The sequence below is a fragment of the Thunnus thynnus genome, chromosome 3 (genome assembly GCF_963924715.1).
Source record: "Thunnus thynnus chromosome 3, fThuThy2.1, whole genome shotgun sequence".
Lineage (NCBI taxonomy): Eukaryota > Metazoa > Chordata > Actinopteri > Scombriformes > Scombridae > Thunnus > Thunnus thynnus.
In genome coordinates this window covers 28,720,572-28,739,119 of record NC_089519.1, presented here as the reverse complement: position 1 = coordinate 28,739,119, position 18,548 = coordinate 28,720,572, and the positions used below count along the sequence as shown (strand labels likewise).

Here is an 18,548-nt window from a genome sequence, read left to right as displayed (position 1 = left end):
GTAGATTCATATTTCAATGCATTTGAATGTATAGCAGCTACACTACACTGGCCAAAGAGTGTCTTCTACTCCAATTTGTGTTTGTGGGGAAAGCTCAGGAGGTATGCACGTCTCATGTCAATAGAGGACAGTTTAGATTATGATATTCTGAAAGCAACTGTCTTCCGTGCTTATGAATTAGTGCCTGAAGCCTATAGGCAAAAATTTAGAAAATGTGAAAAGACTGCCACCCAGACATATGTAGAGCTTGCAAGGGAGAAAGGTATGCTTTTTGACAAATAGTGCCAGGCCAGTAAGGTTAAAACTTTAGACAACCTTTGTGAACTCGTATTATTGGAGGAATTTAAAAATTCTAGAAAGATGAGAACTCCAGCAACAATTGTAGTATGAAGAACAACTTTATTGGTTGACCGACGCGTTTCGGCTTCTTCATTGTTCTTCATACTACAAGTGTTGCTGGAGTTCTCATCTTTCTAGACTTTTTTCCGTTCTCCGTGCACCTTGGAAGTAGGTGAAGTTGTGCCAGAGACCCTCACTCTGCATCTACAGGAATTTAAAATTTGCCTTTCCAGGAAAGTTGTCATTTACTTAAATGAACAGAAAGTCGTGTCCATTAGTGCAGCTGCTGTACTGGCAGATGAGTTCACTTTGATGCACAAAGGTGTATCTTCTTCGACAAATCAGCGAGATCCAATTCCCATCAAGAGAAGTGTTAAATCCCCCAAAAGTGTCTCTCTTATTTTGATTAGGTCAATGGGATTAACTTTAAACCTAACAAATATTAGAGGGTACAATGCTAAATAGAGGAGTACTCTCGGGATGATCTTTAACTCAACCTTGTATTTTTCATTTTTTATTCTTTTACAAAGGTGGATACAAGTTTAACTTTGAGAATCGAGGTCTGGGATGAAGACGTGCGTTATGACGACCTAATGATATATTGTGAGCTCTCCCCAACCCAGGGGTCACACGGGGTCACCGGTTCATTGGAAGTAGGCGGCCTCGAGTTCGACTACAAGCTGACCTGCGACCCTTACCTGACTGGAGACAAGTGTGATCGTTACAAACCATCTCCATTTTGAGAAATGCATTTTGGAGTCACACTATTCACAAATCCCAAGGCCTTTATTTAATTGAGTGTAATATTTGATTAGTTGAACATTTAACAGGTAATAAAGGACTGAGGGATTATACATTGATTTTCCTGCCATTGAATCACAATATTCCATTTTTCTATTTTACATCTGTTTAGGGTTCAATCAGTCTTTTAACCTTATAAAGTGTAGTGCTGTGTAAGCCAAATGACTGTTACACTTTTCAGTTTTATGTTTTATAAACTGTTAAAATTGTAATATATCACTTATTGTTTAACATATAAATTAGACACACATTCATATACAATATGTAATTGAAAAAAAGAAGAAGCTAAATCTCGTGTATTTCTTTTTTATGTAAACAACAGCTTAGATGTTTTTTGTTGGCGGGGCTATACTGGTTACGATATTGTTTTACATTTGGATCGCAGATTGTGTTGTAAAGGTTGTTGGTAATTATCTTGAATAAAATTTTGTGGCAAAACTGTCAATTTCTTGTTATGTCTTTCAAAAGAGAGAAACTTGTGTGCGATCTTCAAGTAAAGACAAAATCAAAAGGTAAGATGTGTCTCAAAGTCACAGGCACATCCTTTCTATAAACACACTGTGCAAAGCATTTTTAAAAATTACACAACCCATCAGTTAAAATGCCTTTGTTTGTTGTTGTGACTTCTCTGGTTGGTGTCCAGACACCAAACAACAGCAGGATCAGTGAGTTACCACTAGCAAACAAATCATCAAATTAACTATATTGTATTTAATCATATGACTAATTTTTGGTCAAGCTTTTCCATTATTATACTTGGCTTTCAGAAGGAAACTGAACATGTCAGCCACTCAGGTTAATCAAATTTGTTACACAGAGAATGTTGAGAATATCATAGAGAACTCACTGAGAAAAGGTCTTATTATGGATTTATCAGGTGAAAAAAATCAGACGGGTGTCAAGTAACAAAAACATCAATTCTTCCAATGGACAGTGAGTGATTTAAATTAAAGTCAATATAAACCTGTTATGTCAGACATGATGTAGAATTTCATCTTCATAAAATGTAAAATCCCCTGGAATAAAAAAACATCATAATTAAATTATAATTATGTTAGCAAATATAGTAATACAGTAAGTATAGTGAATTATACAGATAAATAGTCACGGGAGACGAGAGTCACAGCCCCTGTTTACTACACATTAAAATCACTGAGTTAAAATTTTACTCAGTTTGGGTCAATATAGTACCAACACAATACTGAGTTAATGTTACATAGAAAGCCACGTAAGACAAGGGGTTGTTTTGACCCAGTTATAGTGTCATTTTTATTTTACTGTTGGGTTATTTACTCAAACTATAATCTACTCTACTCTTTTTTAACTTACATGTCACGGTTTGTTATTGATTGCTAATAATTTGTGTATCTTTTGAATGTTATATGTACATCTTTTTGCACAAGAAACAATACATTTGTGGACGATGAATTGTTTTCTTCTGTGGGTGTGGGTGAGACTTAATTGTGCTCTGCATTCTACAGTAGCCCAAAATTGACAAACTAATCACTGGCTCAAGAGAGGGTCTTTTGCGTTTTTTGTGAGTTTCATGGCCCCCATAGGTTCTCCTACACGCTTGGAGGAGGAGGTGGAAGAGAGGAGCATTCAGTTGGTTGCAATCTGCAACCTCACCGCTAGATGCCACTAGATCCTCCACACTAGTCCTTTAAGTGTGATGTCAGCTCTGTTGATTACGTTCTTGAAGTTGTCATTGAACATAATCTGAGGGTCATCATTCTGTGTGGCGGTGGGGTTAAAATTAGAGGTATATTCACATTATGCAACTGAAGTGTTTGACTTATAAAAGAAACCTGCTTTATGACTGAAAAAATAGTTTTCTAACATTACAGATGAACATTGATCATTTTGATTCAGTGGTTTATTAGTGTTAAACTATGTATTAAAATATAATTTGGGAGTGATAGCAGGTTTCAGCCCTGTTTTGAATCTGGTGATGGGGTTATCCTGTGATTTCCATTGAGATTGCCAATTACAGATTTATGGTTGTTGGTGCTTATTTAGAGTTCAGTTGTGTCAAATCAATAATGTCTATCATACCTTCTCATGCAAATAAAGCATATGGAAACATGAGCTGCATCTTAAAACTTAAGAAAGACAGCTTGTACAGCTTGTAACCTTACATAAAACAAAAAACTTGTGTTTCTCCTGACTTTTCTCCAGAAACTTTCCAAGATGGAAGGGGTGTTTCTATTACGTAAGGCGGTTCAGTCATGTCAAGGAATGACAGTTTATAGCAAATGGTTATACAGTTAGATTTTGAGAAAAGGCTTTGCTATTTGAAAGACTTTTCAAAGAATCTGAGCAGCGACAAGGATTCTGTTTATTAATCCCACTAACAGACATACGTAGACATTAAATCTAAGTTAAAATCAACAATATGAAATACCACATAAAGGATGAGGTTGGGGTTGTAGAGGGAGCTGCAGCAGCAAACTGCATTGGCAAGAGAGAAATCATCAGAGTGAGCTGTGACAGTGTCAGGTTCAAATGTCCAATCACTTGCATGAATGTGATCGGATGTTACTGGCTACACAGCTGCCAATGAGTCAGTGAATGTGAGCATATTGAAAACAACTGAGACCAATCAGCTGAAACAAACAAGACTTCAGTGCTCTGCCCAAACTAACACTATGCTCCATTAGTTCTTGAGTATCAAATAATAATGATTTCTGTTTCATAGAATGTGTTTTGTGGTTTTCTCACTCTTCATCAAAGAGTCTGAGAGTCTACACAGCCATGCTAGCAGCTCTGTGAGGCTACATAGACATCAGCAGTGCTTTGAGCTATATGCTAACATGCTGACATTTAGCAGGTATAATGTTTACCATGTTTACCTTCTATTTTGATTGATTTTAATTTTTGTAGGTTTGGTTACATACCAGAATATACGACAAATTAATATTTTGGCCTGATAATGAAAAGCAAAGAAATCACCAAAGTTATTACAGTTCATCTAAACATAAATGTGTGTGTCCAATATCATTGTAATTGTACAGCAGATATTTTAGCATTAGTAGCACCAGAGAAAAAATGTTCATTGTAAATCCAAAAATCAATAGGATTTACAATGTGGGAACCATGAATGTCACTCATTTTTTTAAGTTATATTACTATCCGTCCACTCATTGGCAATAAAAAATGATTAATACATGTAAATTGCTTCAAAATTCTTACATATGGCACCTATAAGCCAGTGATTTGCATTGTTATAAGTTTTCTCTGGACTCATTCCTCCAAGCATGTTTTTTGTTTGTGTTGTTTTAACAGCAGTCATTTAATCCAAGGTCATTTCCTTAAAGCTTTACACCCTTTCTGCTTTGACTTTACTATCTTATCTCTTTTTATTTGCTTTCCCCTCTTTTTCCTTGCTTCCTCATAAGTTGCCATCCTCTGCTTGTCTAAGCCATGACTGATGGGGTTATCCTGTGATTTCCATTGAGATTGCCAATTACAGATTTATGGTTGTCGGTGCTTATTTAGAGTTCACTTGTGTCAAATCAATAATGTCTACCATACCTTCTCGTGCAAATAAAGCATATGGAAACATCAGCTGCATCTTAAAACTTAAGAAAGACAGCTTGTACAGCTTGTAACCTTACATAAAACAAAAAACTTGTGTACAAAACATGTTTCTCCTGACTTCTCTCCAGAAACTTGAGACACCAAGATGGAAGGGGTGTTTCTATTACGTACGGCAGTGCAGTCAGAGACATGTCAAGGAATGACAGTTTATAGCAAATGGTTATACAGTTAGATTTTGAGAAAAGGCTTTGCTATTTGAAAGACCTTTCAAAGAATCTGAGCAGCGACAAGGATTCTGTTTATTAATCCCACTAACAGACATACGTAGACATTAAATCTAAGTTAAAATCAACAATATGAAATACCACATAAAGGATGAGGTTGGGGTTGTAGAGGGAGCTGCAGCAGCAAACTGCATTGGCAAGAGAGAAATCATCAGAGTGAGCTGTGACAGTGTCAGGTTCAAATGTCCAATCACCTGCATGAATGTGATCGGATGTTACCGGCTACACAGCTGCCAATGAGTCAGTGAATGTGAGCATATTGAAAACAACTGAGACCAATCAGCTGAAACAAACAGGACTTCAGTGCTCTGCCCAAACTAACACTATGCTCCATTAGTTCTTGAGTGTCAAATAATAATGATTTCTGTTTCACAGAATGTGTTTTGTGTTTTTCTCACTCTTCATCAAAGTGTCTGAGAGTCTACACAGCCATGCTAGCAGCTCTGTGAGGCTACATAGACATCAGCAGTGCTTTGAGCTATATGCTAACATGCTGACATTTAGCAGGTATAATGTTTACCATGTTTACCTTCTATTTTGATTGATTTTAATTTTTGCAGGTTTGGTTACAAACCAGAGTATAAGACAAATTAATATTTTGGCCTGATGATGAAAAGCAAAGAGATCACCAAAGTTACAGTTCATCTAAACATAAATGTGTGTGTCAAATATCATTGTAATTGTACAGCAGACATTTTAGCATTAGTATCACCAGAGAAAAAATTAGAGGTTCACCAAAAATCATTAGGATTGACAATGTGGGAACCATGAATGTCTTTACAAAAATGTGCTAATCCATCTCTTAGATGTTGAGATATTTGTCAGGACAAGTGAAAACATCGACCTGCTGGTGGTGTGAGATGAAAAGTTAGTCTGTACCAAAGTGGTGGACTGACTGACCAATGAACCAATATTGCCATTGTAGAGCCACACAAATAATAACATAGTGATACTGTATGTACAGATTAGAGAGGCAAAAACATCTCCTTGTCCATGTTTAATTAGTTAATGTTCTCTTGTGTTTGCGACAGACCGCCTCATTTGCAGAGGTGTACACTCAGACCTCTCCAGACTCATGCGTAATTTACACACAGCTCTAACCATGTGAGTAGCTGACCTGATGCAGGATTCTGGCATACTTCCTCAAGCAGACAAGGCAGGTACCATCTGTGCCATTTCCATAGGTTTTGGATCTGGTTCCTCATATTGTAGGATATTCAGCCTCACCTCATGTCTCTTTCCCCTGTCCGTGTGGTTTCTTGTCTCTGCTCCTTTGTGTATGTAAATGGTATCATGTGAGTCTCCCCTGTCTGCATATGGAGTCTGTCCTCTTCCCAGGTCTCCATTACACTTCTTACACTTAATAATAACATGAAAGTTCTTAACATTGTGTTTTGCACCATGCTTCAGCAAAGCATCTCTCACTCACAGTCAGTCAGCCCCTCCCCCCTCTGCTGTACATGCACACACTCACACACAAACACACACACACAGAGCGAACACACAGAGGCTCCTGCTTCACTGTGAACGCTGGCCAGTAGTGATGCACAGGTCAGGGTTTTTTTAATACCCACACCCAACTGACCCATTATGAGAGCCAATCTGCATTGCCCGACCTGCAAACCCACATTAATCAACCACCTGAATCTTGACCCCCTAAAAACAAAGGAACTGTAGCCAGAAACACTGATAGCTGGCATGGTTAGGCGACTAGCCACCAGCCAACCTTGGTGGGTAACAGAGCTAGAGAACAAATATCTGCAGGGTGTTTTTCTATTCAGATAAGTTAGCACCGTTTTTGTTGTGGTGGGTGCCAGTCGTTTGTTGACGTTAGCAGGAGAGAGGCAAGGCACTCAGGAGCATGCAAAAACATCACATCCTTTAGGAAAAAAACCCAGCCGGAGTCCTTCACATAGAAATCAGTCCACAGGCTGTTACAGGCAACCAAGAAAGTTGGGGAAGGTCTCATTTTTTAAGTTATATTACAATCCATCTACTCATTGGCAATAAAAATGATTAATAATCTAAATTGCTTCAAAATTCTTACATATGGCACCTTTAAGCCAATGATTTGCTTTGTTATAAATTTTCTTTGGACTCATTCCTCCAAGCATGTTTTTCGTTCGTGTTGTTTTAATAGCAGTAAATTAGTCCAAGGTCATGTCAATAAAGCGTTATGCAATACACCCTTTCTGCTTGGATTTTACTATCCTTATCTCTTTTGATTTGCTTTCCCCTCGTTTTCCTTGCTTCTTCTTAAGTTGCCATCCTCTGCTTGTCTCAGGTCAAAGAGCTAGAGATCTTGCTTCTGTTGGTTCTGTTTTTGATGACTGGCAGTGGAGCAGCAAAATCAACGTTTTGGGCATTTGGAACAGGTACACCCCTCTTTTTAACTTTTTGCAGGAAAATGACATCAGGAGTCTTGAATAGGTCAGACTGATAATTAATTTTAAAAGATTTAAGAACCAAAGATTAACTTCTGCATGATGCAGCAGATAGAGAGCATGATTTGAGCTCCGATGCTCAGAATTATAGTTCAGTATATTGGTATTGGGTGTATTTCCTGAAATCTCTGAAACTCTTTGGTTCTTTTTTGTTTAACGGTGTCATTGAACCCTTTCAAGAGCTCTTTATTCTGATCTGCTTCTGTTCCCAGCAGCATGATGCACAGATGAAGGTCAAGCTGTGGAAGCTCCCAGGTTGGAGCTGGAATCACAGTTTGCATGTCAAATTTTACAATTTGTGCCTCTCTCCTCACTGCGCATTTAAGGGTAAAACCATGCAGATAATCAGTGTATATGTTTATAGAGAACGATTATGTCTTACATTAAAGTGACTAATCTCAATCTCACATCAGAAGCAAAACATCAGTGACCGTAAAATTATTCTGTTATTCTGAGGCTGCCTGGCTCTGAGTGATTGAATCAAAGTCAGTGCAGTGGTTCAAGACATTAATTGAATGATCAATCTACACATAATCTTGCATTATGTGGTTCCTAAGGAATTGGCTGATCTTTCTGTGGATGCATGTGTATATGTATTTATATGCAGGCTGATGAAGATCACTTGATCGAGACATAGCTATTTAGTAAATGTGTGCAGGAGTGGATTTTTTTGTTTTTTTCTTAAGAAATTAACATACAAAACTGAGAATTAAAATTTAAATTAATAACCAGTCAGTAATATTTAAGTGGTCATAATTCCACCACAATTTCTGGGTGAATTATGTTTACAGCCTCCACAGATGCTATAATTATCTCCACTGTGGTGGTAACTTTAAAGCAGAGGGTTTGATTAATATATACTAAATACTCTATCAGCCAAGACCAATACAAAAACATAATGAAATAACACAGGTTAACAACAAAAACAATATACATAGCATGCAAATAGATGGTTAGGTCTGGCAATGCCTGGAACAGGTGTATAAAATTGTGCAGGAACAGCAATTAAAACACAACAGAGGAAAATTGCACCAACAGTAATAAATCATCATTGCTTGCACAATCTATAAAAGAGACACTGGTCATAAAATCATGCAGCAACACTTCATACAGTCTTATCACATGGCAAGATGAAAGAGTGTAAAACATTGACAAGCAATTATGTAATGGGCCATTACTTCCTCAACCAGAAAATACTAGCAACTAATGATGATGATGATAAACACACTTACTGTACAAAAACTGCAGCCTTTTAGGATAAGGCTTATTCTATATATTTCTTAACGTTAATAAATCCCTACAAAAGACCACAACTAACAATTCCCTGTCTATGGCACTCAGCCCCAAGCCCATCAGTTCCTACTGAATAAAAGGGAATTTTTGGTTCAAAAGAGATTCTTAGATGACAAGGCTGAAACAATGTTTTCTAATATTATGAGCTCATTTGAGTCATACAATTTTAACTGCTCTTTAAATGACATGGTTGAAAATTTCAACAATGCAAATCTTTATTTATTATTATTATTATTATTATTATTCCGTACGTTTTTTGAAAGCTTTCAACTCCTCTATACTATACTGAGCGACAGAAACCATTCAAATATCAAAATGTTCGGCTCTTAAGGGACAGTTGTGCTATCCCTTTTCAGCTTTCTATCATAATCCATTGATTTTATATAAGTTTTTTTTAATATTAAAATTTATAATGGAAAGTCTATGGGAGGAATGTTTAAAAGCTAATATTTCAAAAAGTAAAAGTGCTAAACTGCTCATATTTGATGTATAGGTGTCCCATCTGTAAATGCTTAACATATTAAAACATTGTACCAATAGCGCCACCATGTGGTCAGTTATTAAATGTTTTGCGTTTTGGCTAATAACTCATGAACAGTAAGTCCTATCAAAAAAATATTTGGTCAGCATGTTCCTTGGAAGATGTTGATTAGATTGATATAGGCCACGCCCATTTGCGCCTGTAAATATTTTCCGCCATTTTGTTTTTTTTAATAAACATATGTTTTGCTTCTGTTGGCACATATTTCATCCAATCTTCACCAAACTTGGTACATACCATGTTTAGAGGACCCTGAACACAACTTATCCATTTGTTTTCAGATATCACTTACTATTTGTCTGTTATTGGTTAGCAAACTTTTGAAGGCGTGGCCTAATGCACTTAATGGTCAATAACTCCTCAATAAAGAGTCGGATTGTGACCAAATTTTGGAATTTTGTACACAAGGTGACCTGTCAGAAGTGTGTAACATTTCATAAAATTTTGCCCAAAGGGGGCACTAAAGTAACTTTTTAACATGCTATTTCTACAATTCTGTTGTCTTTAATGAAGTGAAACTTGTTAGATAAGTTTTCCATGAGAATCTGCACAACATACTGAATTATGGCACCAATAGCCCCACCTTGTGGTCATAAATAAAATACCACCATACAACTTATTAACTGCCAAATCTGTTAAATGTAACATGCCATGGTAATCAAATTGTATTCGTACAGATGGGGATCTTGAACAAGTCTTTAGTATTTTCAACAGCGCTTTGCATTCACACCGGTTTCTGCAGGAAATGCATTTCTAGTTTGATTTTGTGACACGGTGGAGGTGAATGGATTTTCACTCGTGGTGCTTAACAAATCTATGAAATGTATATACAGTGCTGTTTGAAAGTTTGTGAACCCTTTAGAATTTGCTGTATGTCTGCATAAATATGACCTAAAACATGATCAGATTTCCACTCAAGTCCTGAAACTAGATAAAGAGACATCAGTTAAACAAATTAGACAAAAACTTTACACTTGTTAATTTATTTATTGAGGAAAATGATCCAATGTTACATATTTGTGCGTGGCAAAAGTATGTGAACTAAGATTATCAATTCATTTGAAGGGGAAATTAGAGTTGGGTGTTTCAATCAATGGGCTGACAATCAAGTGTGAGTCTGGGAGACCCTGCTGTATTTAAAGACGAGAAATCTGGGTCGTCACTGTCAAACTCTGAGCTTCACAACACAGGTTTGTGGAAGTGTGTCATGGCTCAAACAAAGGAGATTTCTGAGGACCTTAGAAGAGGAGTTGTTGATACTCGCCAGGCTGGTAAAGGTTACAAGACCATTTCTGAGGAGTTTGGACTCCACCAGTCAGCTGTCAGGCAGATCATGTGAAGACATCCAACACCATTGTTTCCCTCCCCAGGAGTGGTTGAACAACAAAAATCACACCAAATTACTGGACACGCAGGCGTGTAATAGTCCAGCAGGCCACAACAGACCCCAGGGTAACGTCTAGGAAACTAAAGGTCTCTCTTGCAGTGGCTACAGTCAATGTTAATGAGTCCATCATCAGGAGAACATTGAACATCAATGGTGTTCATGGCAGAGTTTCAAGGAAAAAAGCCACTTCTCTCCAAACAGAACATTGCTGCCGTCTATGGTTCACTCAAGACCACACGGATAAGCCAGAAAGTGATTGGAACAATGTTCTGTGAATGGATGAGACCAAAATCGAACTTTTTTGCTTGAATGAGAAGCGTTCTGTTTGGCGATGAGCAAACACTGCATTCCAGCATAAGAACCTTAACCCATCTGTGAAACATAGTGGTGGTAGTATCATGGTTTGGGCTGCTTTGCTGCCTCTGAACCAGGACAGCTTGCAATCATTGATGGAGCTATGAGTTCTGAGTCATACCAGCAAATTCTACAAGAAAATGTCAAGGTATCCATCTGTGAACTGACGCTCAACAGAAAGTGGGTCATGCAGTAAGACAATGACACTAAACGACAAGTCATTCTACCAAAGAATGGTTAAAGCAGAAGAAAGATAATGTTTTGGAATGGCTGAGTCAAAGTCCTGACCTTAAACTAAAGAAATGCTGTGGAAGGACCTGAAGCTTGTAGTTCATGCAAAGAAGACCACAACATCCCTGAGTTGAGACTGTTCTGTAAGGATGAATGGACTAAAATTCCTCCAAGCTGATGTGCAGAGCTGATAAACAGTTACCGGAAATGTTTGGTTGAAGTTATTGCTGCAAAAGGGGGTCACAACAGTTACTGAAAGCAAGGGTTCACATACTTTTGCCTCCCACAAATATGTAAGATTGGATCATTTTCCTCAATAAATAAATGAAAAAGATAAAAAAAAAAAAAAATTATTCATTTATTTAATTGGGTTCATTTTGTCTTTGTCTCAGTTTTAGGACTTGTGTAAATATCTGATCACGTTTTAGATCATATTTATGCAGAAATACAGAAAATTCTAAAAGGTTCACAAACTTTCAAGCAGCACTGTATATGAAAAACAAGGTGTACATGACAGTGACAGCTGATAACAGCAAAGACCATCTAATCAGCTCCTAGCAGAGGCAAGACAGGTAAGAGTTGGATGAACTTTGAGAGAAGGGGAAGAAAGAGGAGGAAGAGTCCAATAAACCAGTTGATGAGCGTTATGATAAAGACATGAAACAAGGTCCACAGTTTGATAAATTGTCACATCATAGTAAACTTAATACACAGATACACAGAGATAAAGATACATTTCCATCCTGCAACAGGGTAATAAAGAAACAAACATTTGTAGTTCTTGTTGCCTTCATTAATAATTATGTGTAGTTGAAATGACACTCACTGATTTCCTTTTCCACTGTCTCTGTCTTTCTCTGAAACATTTCAGTGGCTCTTTGCCTCCAGCCATGCTCTCCATTTCACCTTCACCCCCTCTCTACCTGAGTTTCCTCCTCTTTCTCTTTTACTACTCCCCTGTTCTCTCCTGTCAGATTGGGAACCGCAGCCAATGTGAGTCTGCTCCTTTTGTGCCAGGCCACAACCTGGTGGGAGAGGGCTTTGATGTGGTCACCCTGCAGCGAAAAGGAGCCTACATGATTGATGTGAGGACCTACCTCAGTCCAAGCGGCACCTGTGCTCTCTGCTCCAACCCTATTCAAGGCGACAGGCTGCAGAAAGTAATTTCAATCAGCAAGGCACAAACACAGACTGCAGATATTAAGCAGAAACTTAAAGAGTTGCACATACTTTATGTGTAGATGCTAATCATGCTTTTCTCACCTTAATTTTCAGCTGCCAGTTTCTGTAGTGGACTGGCGTTCATTCAGCCGATGCAATACTGACCTCTACAGCAGTGCACACACATCCGTTAGGTATTGTATTACACAGCATCATAATCACTGAAAGGATTATATCATCCATTTTTACATTTTAATTATGTCATTCCTGTGCCTCAAGGCAGGTCAGTAAATATTTATGAATTTGTGTCAGTCTTTACTAAACTGAGCCTTTGGGGGTTTCTCCCCTTTTGTGACTTATTTTTTCATCCAATCAGTGTCTCTGCATGAAATCTGGCATCAAAGTGACACAACCTGAAATGTACTGAAAAATAAGAGTCATTCCCCTTTAATAAGCATTTGAATGTTTGTGATTACTATCAAACTACACAGACTCATGCAGCCACAGTCTTCCTTAACAGTTGTCCTTAATTGTTTCCTTAATTGTTGACATTTATCACATATTGATTGAAAATCCCTATTTTCTGTTTACTTGTGAATATAAATTTTGACAGGCTGAAAAAAAATACTTTTGAAATGAAAGACTTTTAATGATGATTTTCTCCCATAAATTGTGTCCACAGCTCACTGATTGACACGTACACCTCCCAGGACAGTAATGACTGGAAGGTAGGAAACATTTCACTGCTATTGTTGATGTTCAATCACCACCTGAGTGTTTTTCCTAAACTTGTTTTGAAGAAACAACCACATTGCAGTAAATAAAAACCTTACACAGACCACAGTTTCTGTCAAAAGAGCTGATATGAGACTTTGAAACACCATGTTGCCTAAATAAGGTGCACATAATGTTCTTTTCATTTTGCTGTCCTTAATGTAAGTCCTTAATGCTTACACTTTATTAAATTAGAAGTTTTTGCAAATAAATAATGGGTTTATAAATTAATGGTTATATTCAATACACTATAAGATTATGATCTTTTGTTTTCATCAGTTTGGCCTGGATTTAGATAAGTTTGTTTCGGCCAACCTGGAGGTGGGGGGAACACGTTCGTCTGCATATAACTTTGCTACAGAAAGGGCACGAGAGGATCGCTACTTCTTTAGTACACACAGGGTCACCTGTAGCCATTACAGGTAAGGTGTGAAGATTCCTGTATCACCATAGATTTTTTTTTTCAGTTATGTTTGTAAACACAGATAAATTACTAGTGTGTCTCTTTATCTTCTCTAGTTACCGTGTGTCAAGCACACCACCCCTCAGCCCTGAGTTCAGTAAGGATTTGGCAAGACTGCCAAGTTTCTACAACTCCTCAATCAGGGCTCAGTACAGTGAACTCATAAATACCTACGGCACACACTACATCCGCCAGGTTAAAACACACACACACATCATTCTTATTTCCTTATTTCACAAATAATAACAATATTTTTTGTCTCAACAACATTGTACTTTCTTTTTAGGTTCATCTTGGGGGACGACTAAGGCGAGTCACAGCTGCACGTACCTGTTTGTCCACACTGAACGGGCTCTCCTCAGATGAGGTTAGTAGTACACGTGTCTGGACACAGTAACCAAACTGCATATTTGTACACACACTCCATATGCACACTATCACACATGTTGCTACACTGTCTTGAAAGAAGGAACAGATTTTTGAGTTGAGCACATTCAAACAAACAATGTAAATCATTTATATGCTGCTACACCAAAGTCCATGATATCTCCAACGCTATTCTTCGAAAAGATATTCCCTCATTTGGTATTTTGATGATGGTGATGGGGAGCACTGTCGACCATTGGCCATAAAAACATGTTATTTCTCCTCCTGTCCTCCAGGTGCACTCCTGCTTATCACTTGGTGTCTCTGTGGGTCTGGGGAAGGTGACAGTATCCAGTAACCAAAAGTCTTGCACCAGTGTCCTACAGAACCAGGACTTGTCCAACTCATACAGCTCTGGTCTCCACCAACATTACTCAGAGGTGGTAGGAGGCACTTTTTGGTCAGGGGACTTTTCACTCTCTCATAACAACTCCCTGGGCTACAGGAACTGGCTGAAAACCCTCAAGGACCAGCCAGATATTGTTGAGTATTCCCTCAGACCAGTGTACGAGTTGGTGCCAAATGAGACGCAGAGGGCCGGGATGAAGGCTGCCATTGAGCAGTACTTAGCAGACAACGCTGTGCCTAACTCACCCAAAGAACCAGATTGTGGGTGGGGCAAGCCCAACCTGGCTCCCAACTGCTGTCCCCAACAGGCCGGGAAAGGAACACTGGTGGTCACCATCGTCCGAGCCTGGGGTCTGAAAGGAGATCCAGTTGGCCAGACTGAGGGGTGTGTAGAGTAAAGGCCCACTGTGTAACACTATGCGGTGTTGTCTGAAATGAAAGTTGATAATCGTGACAGAAACTTGGTCAAATCTTTGGTCATCAATCCAAAACGGTGGTCAACTTAAGACAGCCTGAGTCAAAATTCTGACAGAAGTCTGGAATTTAGGTCTAAATTCTCACAATGCTGCTGCTACGACCCTCATCTACAAACCATCCCAAACATTTACACAGACAAACCAAAATGATGGGGGCAATAACCACGCATTAATCGCACAAAATAACATGCCTCAAATTGATGTTGTAGAGTTTGACACAGATTGCAACCAAGATTTTAATAGAACTGTCACACACAGTCTTTAGGCTGGTACTTCAAATATGACATATATCAAACTCAAACATTACTTAATTATTTACTTTTCCATGTTTTCTCTAATTCTCAGGTATGCCAAGATGTGGTACGGGTCCATCCACCACAGGACTCATTGGATCAGGTCAAACAACCCTCAGTGGAATGCTCGTTATGACCTGGGCAAGGTCAGTGAATCTTTTTGGTACTATTTACGGGTATTGGGAAGAACTACTGCATCATGTGAAAAAAATGCTGCACAGTTTGATAAATTGCTTCAAATAATATTACTTGAGCCAGTGTGGGTTGGAGCTGAAGACTCGTAGTTCGGGGGGGTGTAGTTAGAAAGAAGTGAGGCTGAGGTTGAGGTGGAGATTAGCAGCTCCAGGCTACATTAGCCACTACTGGCATAACACCAAAATCTGCACAGTTGAATGAATTGAGTTGCATTGTGGGTAATGTAGGTGCCAGGTTTAGACAAATGCATGGAATTAAAAAGACAATATCTCTGGTTCTCTTGCATCAATCTTGTTCCTTATTTAAACTGTCCATCAGGAGCCAGACAATGTTTTACAAGTGCAATGTTAAATCTGTGCATAGACTGTAAAAAAAATAAATAATGGACGTAGCCACTGTGACAACACCCACTGGTTTGTGGTCTCCCATTTTGAAGCCTTGAGTTTGCATTTTGACCACCACCGCCATCTTGGATATGTGAAGCCAGAAGTGACCATATTTGGATGAGAGTGGGGCTGACCTTAATGCTAGCTGCTAGCTTGTTTAGCACAGTGCATTTACAATCTATTAACTGTGATAATGCTAATGATAATTTTTGCTAATGAAAAACATGCTTAAAACCATTAAAACAAAATGTACTTACATGAAAAAACTAAACATCCAACTCGTTAAAGGGGTTTTTTAGTACAACCAAGCACTGATCAAGACTTTTTTAGGCGACCAAAATGTAACAATTAACTTTCATGAACTGAAAACACATTTAAATAGCAACGTCTATGGCTATGCCTATACTCTGTGAATCTGGGGTTACGCCATGGTTACATTACCTAGCCAACGTCGTTCCCGTGATAGTCACTTGATGGCACCCACTGGTCATTCTAAGTGGCCATGCCCTTAATTATGCATAACTTTAAGCCTTAATAAAATTTAAACGGGTGAGTTAGATAAAAATCTCCCACCACCTGTACAGTTGTCATGAATGGGGAAATTAGCTATAGAGACCAAAACCATTTTTTGAACCAGGCTGTAAAACTGTAAAACATACTCAGGATGATCCTCAACTCAGCATTTGAAGGGCAATTATATTTTTAATATTTAATTTATTTTCATAAAGGTGGATACACACTTGGGTTTGAAAGTCGAGGTCTGGGATAAGGACGTGACCTATGACGACCATCTAGGATCATGTGTGAAGTACCTGATCCAGGGGACACACACCTTCACCTGTCAGGCCGACCCAGGCAGCTTTGAGGTCCGCTACACGCTGACCTGTGACCCTTACCTGACTGGAGACAGGTGTGATCGTTATAAACCATCTCCACAGTGAGAAATGCATTCTGGGGCCATGCTATTCACAACTTGCCACTCGCTTTACTTTAATCAAGCGTGATAGCTGATCAGTTGATCATTTAACAGGTAATAAATGACTGAGGGCTTATACATTTATTTTCCTGCCATTGAAACACAATATTTCTTATCTGTTTGGGGTTCAATCAATCATTTGACCATATAAATTACGGGTAAATTCACATAGTGACTTATCTTTACTTAAAAATGTTTGGTTTTCCGCTAATTATTACTAAAAATATGATGTTTATAATATAAATATAATCAGTGCTGTGTGATGTCAGTCAACACTCCCAATTATTATGATACTGTATAGTATTGAATTTTGTTGGTGGGTTTATATTTGGATCGCAGATTGTACAGCTGGTGATTTTCAGTGTCAAATCCTTTTTTTGTCCATTTTTGTGTGCCAATAAAGACACCAAAGTGTTTAACCAAAGTGTTTTTGTTGTATAAAGCTGACCATGCACAGGACTCAGGATGTAAACTCTGCTCTCTGGCGCCAGAGGCCAATGTCGATATAATCCTGGCAGAGATTACGTTTGCCAGGCCAACATAATTGGGAAATCAACAAGTAATATATAAACATCATTTTAAAGAGACACTGTTGGTATGTAGAATACACCAAAACAAAAATCAAACAAGAAATTTTATCTTTGCATCACTGGGAAATATGAACAGCAGATGGATCAGTATAAAATAATTATGTTGGTCTCCAAATCAAGTGGAGATAAATTGTATGTGAAACAGTAGAGAACAATTGTATCAGAATCAAAACTGATTGTACTTGAACATCTTTGTCTGCTCTGGCGTTTCACAGAAAGGAAAACAGTGAAATGCCCATAGCAAATACCAGCTTTAAAGGTTAAATGAACAAGCTTTTGACAGAGATGCAGCTGGCATGTACCACTGGAATGTATGTGGGACGTGCAATAATAGAGAGTAATTTGTTGTTCACTATGTGCTTTTGAAGAGCTCTTGGGCAAGGCACATACTGCAAGTCTGGCTATGTTCCCAACAGCAGCACAAGCAGGTGAAGCAGTGGAAGTTACCAGGATCTAAACATGTTGCCTGTACAGTGTGAAATCAAGGCAACACAGGGCAGAAGAACCACACCTGTTTTATGTGTGTGGCAATAAGATAGAGCCATTGCTGGAATGAAGAAGTCTTTTAGAAAGAGAACAATAACACAGCTTGTCTTGTTTTTTGTGTTGTTGCTACCATGTCATGAAAAATTGCACCTCGTGTGTTTTGTTCAAACACACACTTACTCCAACAAGCACACACACTATTTTCCCCTGTATGTTTTTGCATTAATCTGGTCCTTGATGGATTGTTTAGAAAATGACAACTGTGTGTGTGTCTAAGAAATAATGTTACCTTTGCGAGGCAGCTGGACTGCGCGAGATCACGACAAGAATTCATGTTTTCATGTTTTCAGGTTTCAAGTTATTTGCTTGTGTGCAAACCACCGGTGGTTTGGACCAATCAACATTCTATGAGGATTCTTGCGTGAGCTCACGAATCCAGCTGCCTCCCAAGGTAAGACAGTGATAGACAGATGGTTCATCCAATCACCTCCCATGTCATATCCCGCCGAGACTTTCTGTTGTGTTTTTGACTTTCTTGTTCTGTTGGGTTCCTGTGTTCACTCTGTGTGTCTATTAATTCCAGTTCTACTTATGGTCATTGAGCTTGTTAAGTTCGCAGTCTGACTCTGTGTCCCTAGCCGCCATTCTCCACCAGTCCACCAGAGGCCCTCGGCTTTTTCCCTCCCTGTGATGTTAAGTCTGGACTGAGTGGAGGATGGACAGATAAGATAGTATTGTATTGAAGGACCACTTGAGATAT

General features: G+C 38.5%; 2 protein-coding genes across 3 annotated transcripts in view; both read left to right on the top strand.

Annotated features, from left to right (window-relative positions):
• Nucleotides 1–17,152, top strand: part of LOC137180035 (perforin-1-like) — a 61,185-nt gene extending 44,033 nt beyond the window's left edge. The window contains exons 1-10 of one of the 2 annotated variants that reach the window (XM_067585199.1): nt 7,208–7,339; nt 12,086–12,374; nt 12,490–12,569; nt 13,058–13,103; nt 13,429–13,571; nt 13,669–13,807; nt 13,899–13,979; nt 14,275–14,771; nt 15,208–15,301; nt 16,465–17,149. In XM_067585199.1, the coding sequence (XP_067441300.1) occupies nt 12,105–12,374; nt 12,490–12,569; nt 13,058–13,103; nt 13,429–13,571; nt 13,669–13,807; nt 13,899–13,979; nt 14,275–14,771; nt 15,208–15,301; nt 16,465–16,677 (1,563 nt within the window). In that variant the 5' untranslated portion in view covers nt 7,208–7,339; nt 12,086–12,104 and the 3' untranslated portion in view covers nt 16,678–17,149. Of the gene's footprint in view, nt 1–7,207; nt 7,340–12,085; nt 12,375–12,489; nt 12,570–13,057; nt 13,104–13,428; nt 13,572–13,668; nt 13,808–13,898; nt 13,980–14,274; nt 14,772–15,207; nt 15,302–16,464 lie in introns of those variants that run through there. The other variant, XM_067585200.1, reaches the window with a different exon arrangement.
• The window catches only part of LOC137180032 (perforin-1-like), a 71,784-nt gene that overhangs the window by 21,091 nt on the left and 32,145 nt on the right, over nt 1–18,548 (top strand). Inside the window, exon 10 of the mRNA XM_067585195.1 lies at nt 870–1,585. Within this exon, the coding sequence (XP_067441296.1) occupies nt 870–1,082 (213 nt within the window). The 3' untranslated portion in view covers nt 1,083–1,585. Of the gene's footprint in view, nt 1–869 lie in introns of the transcript that reaches the window.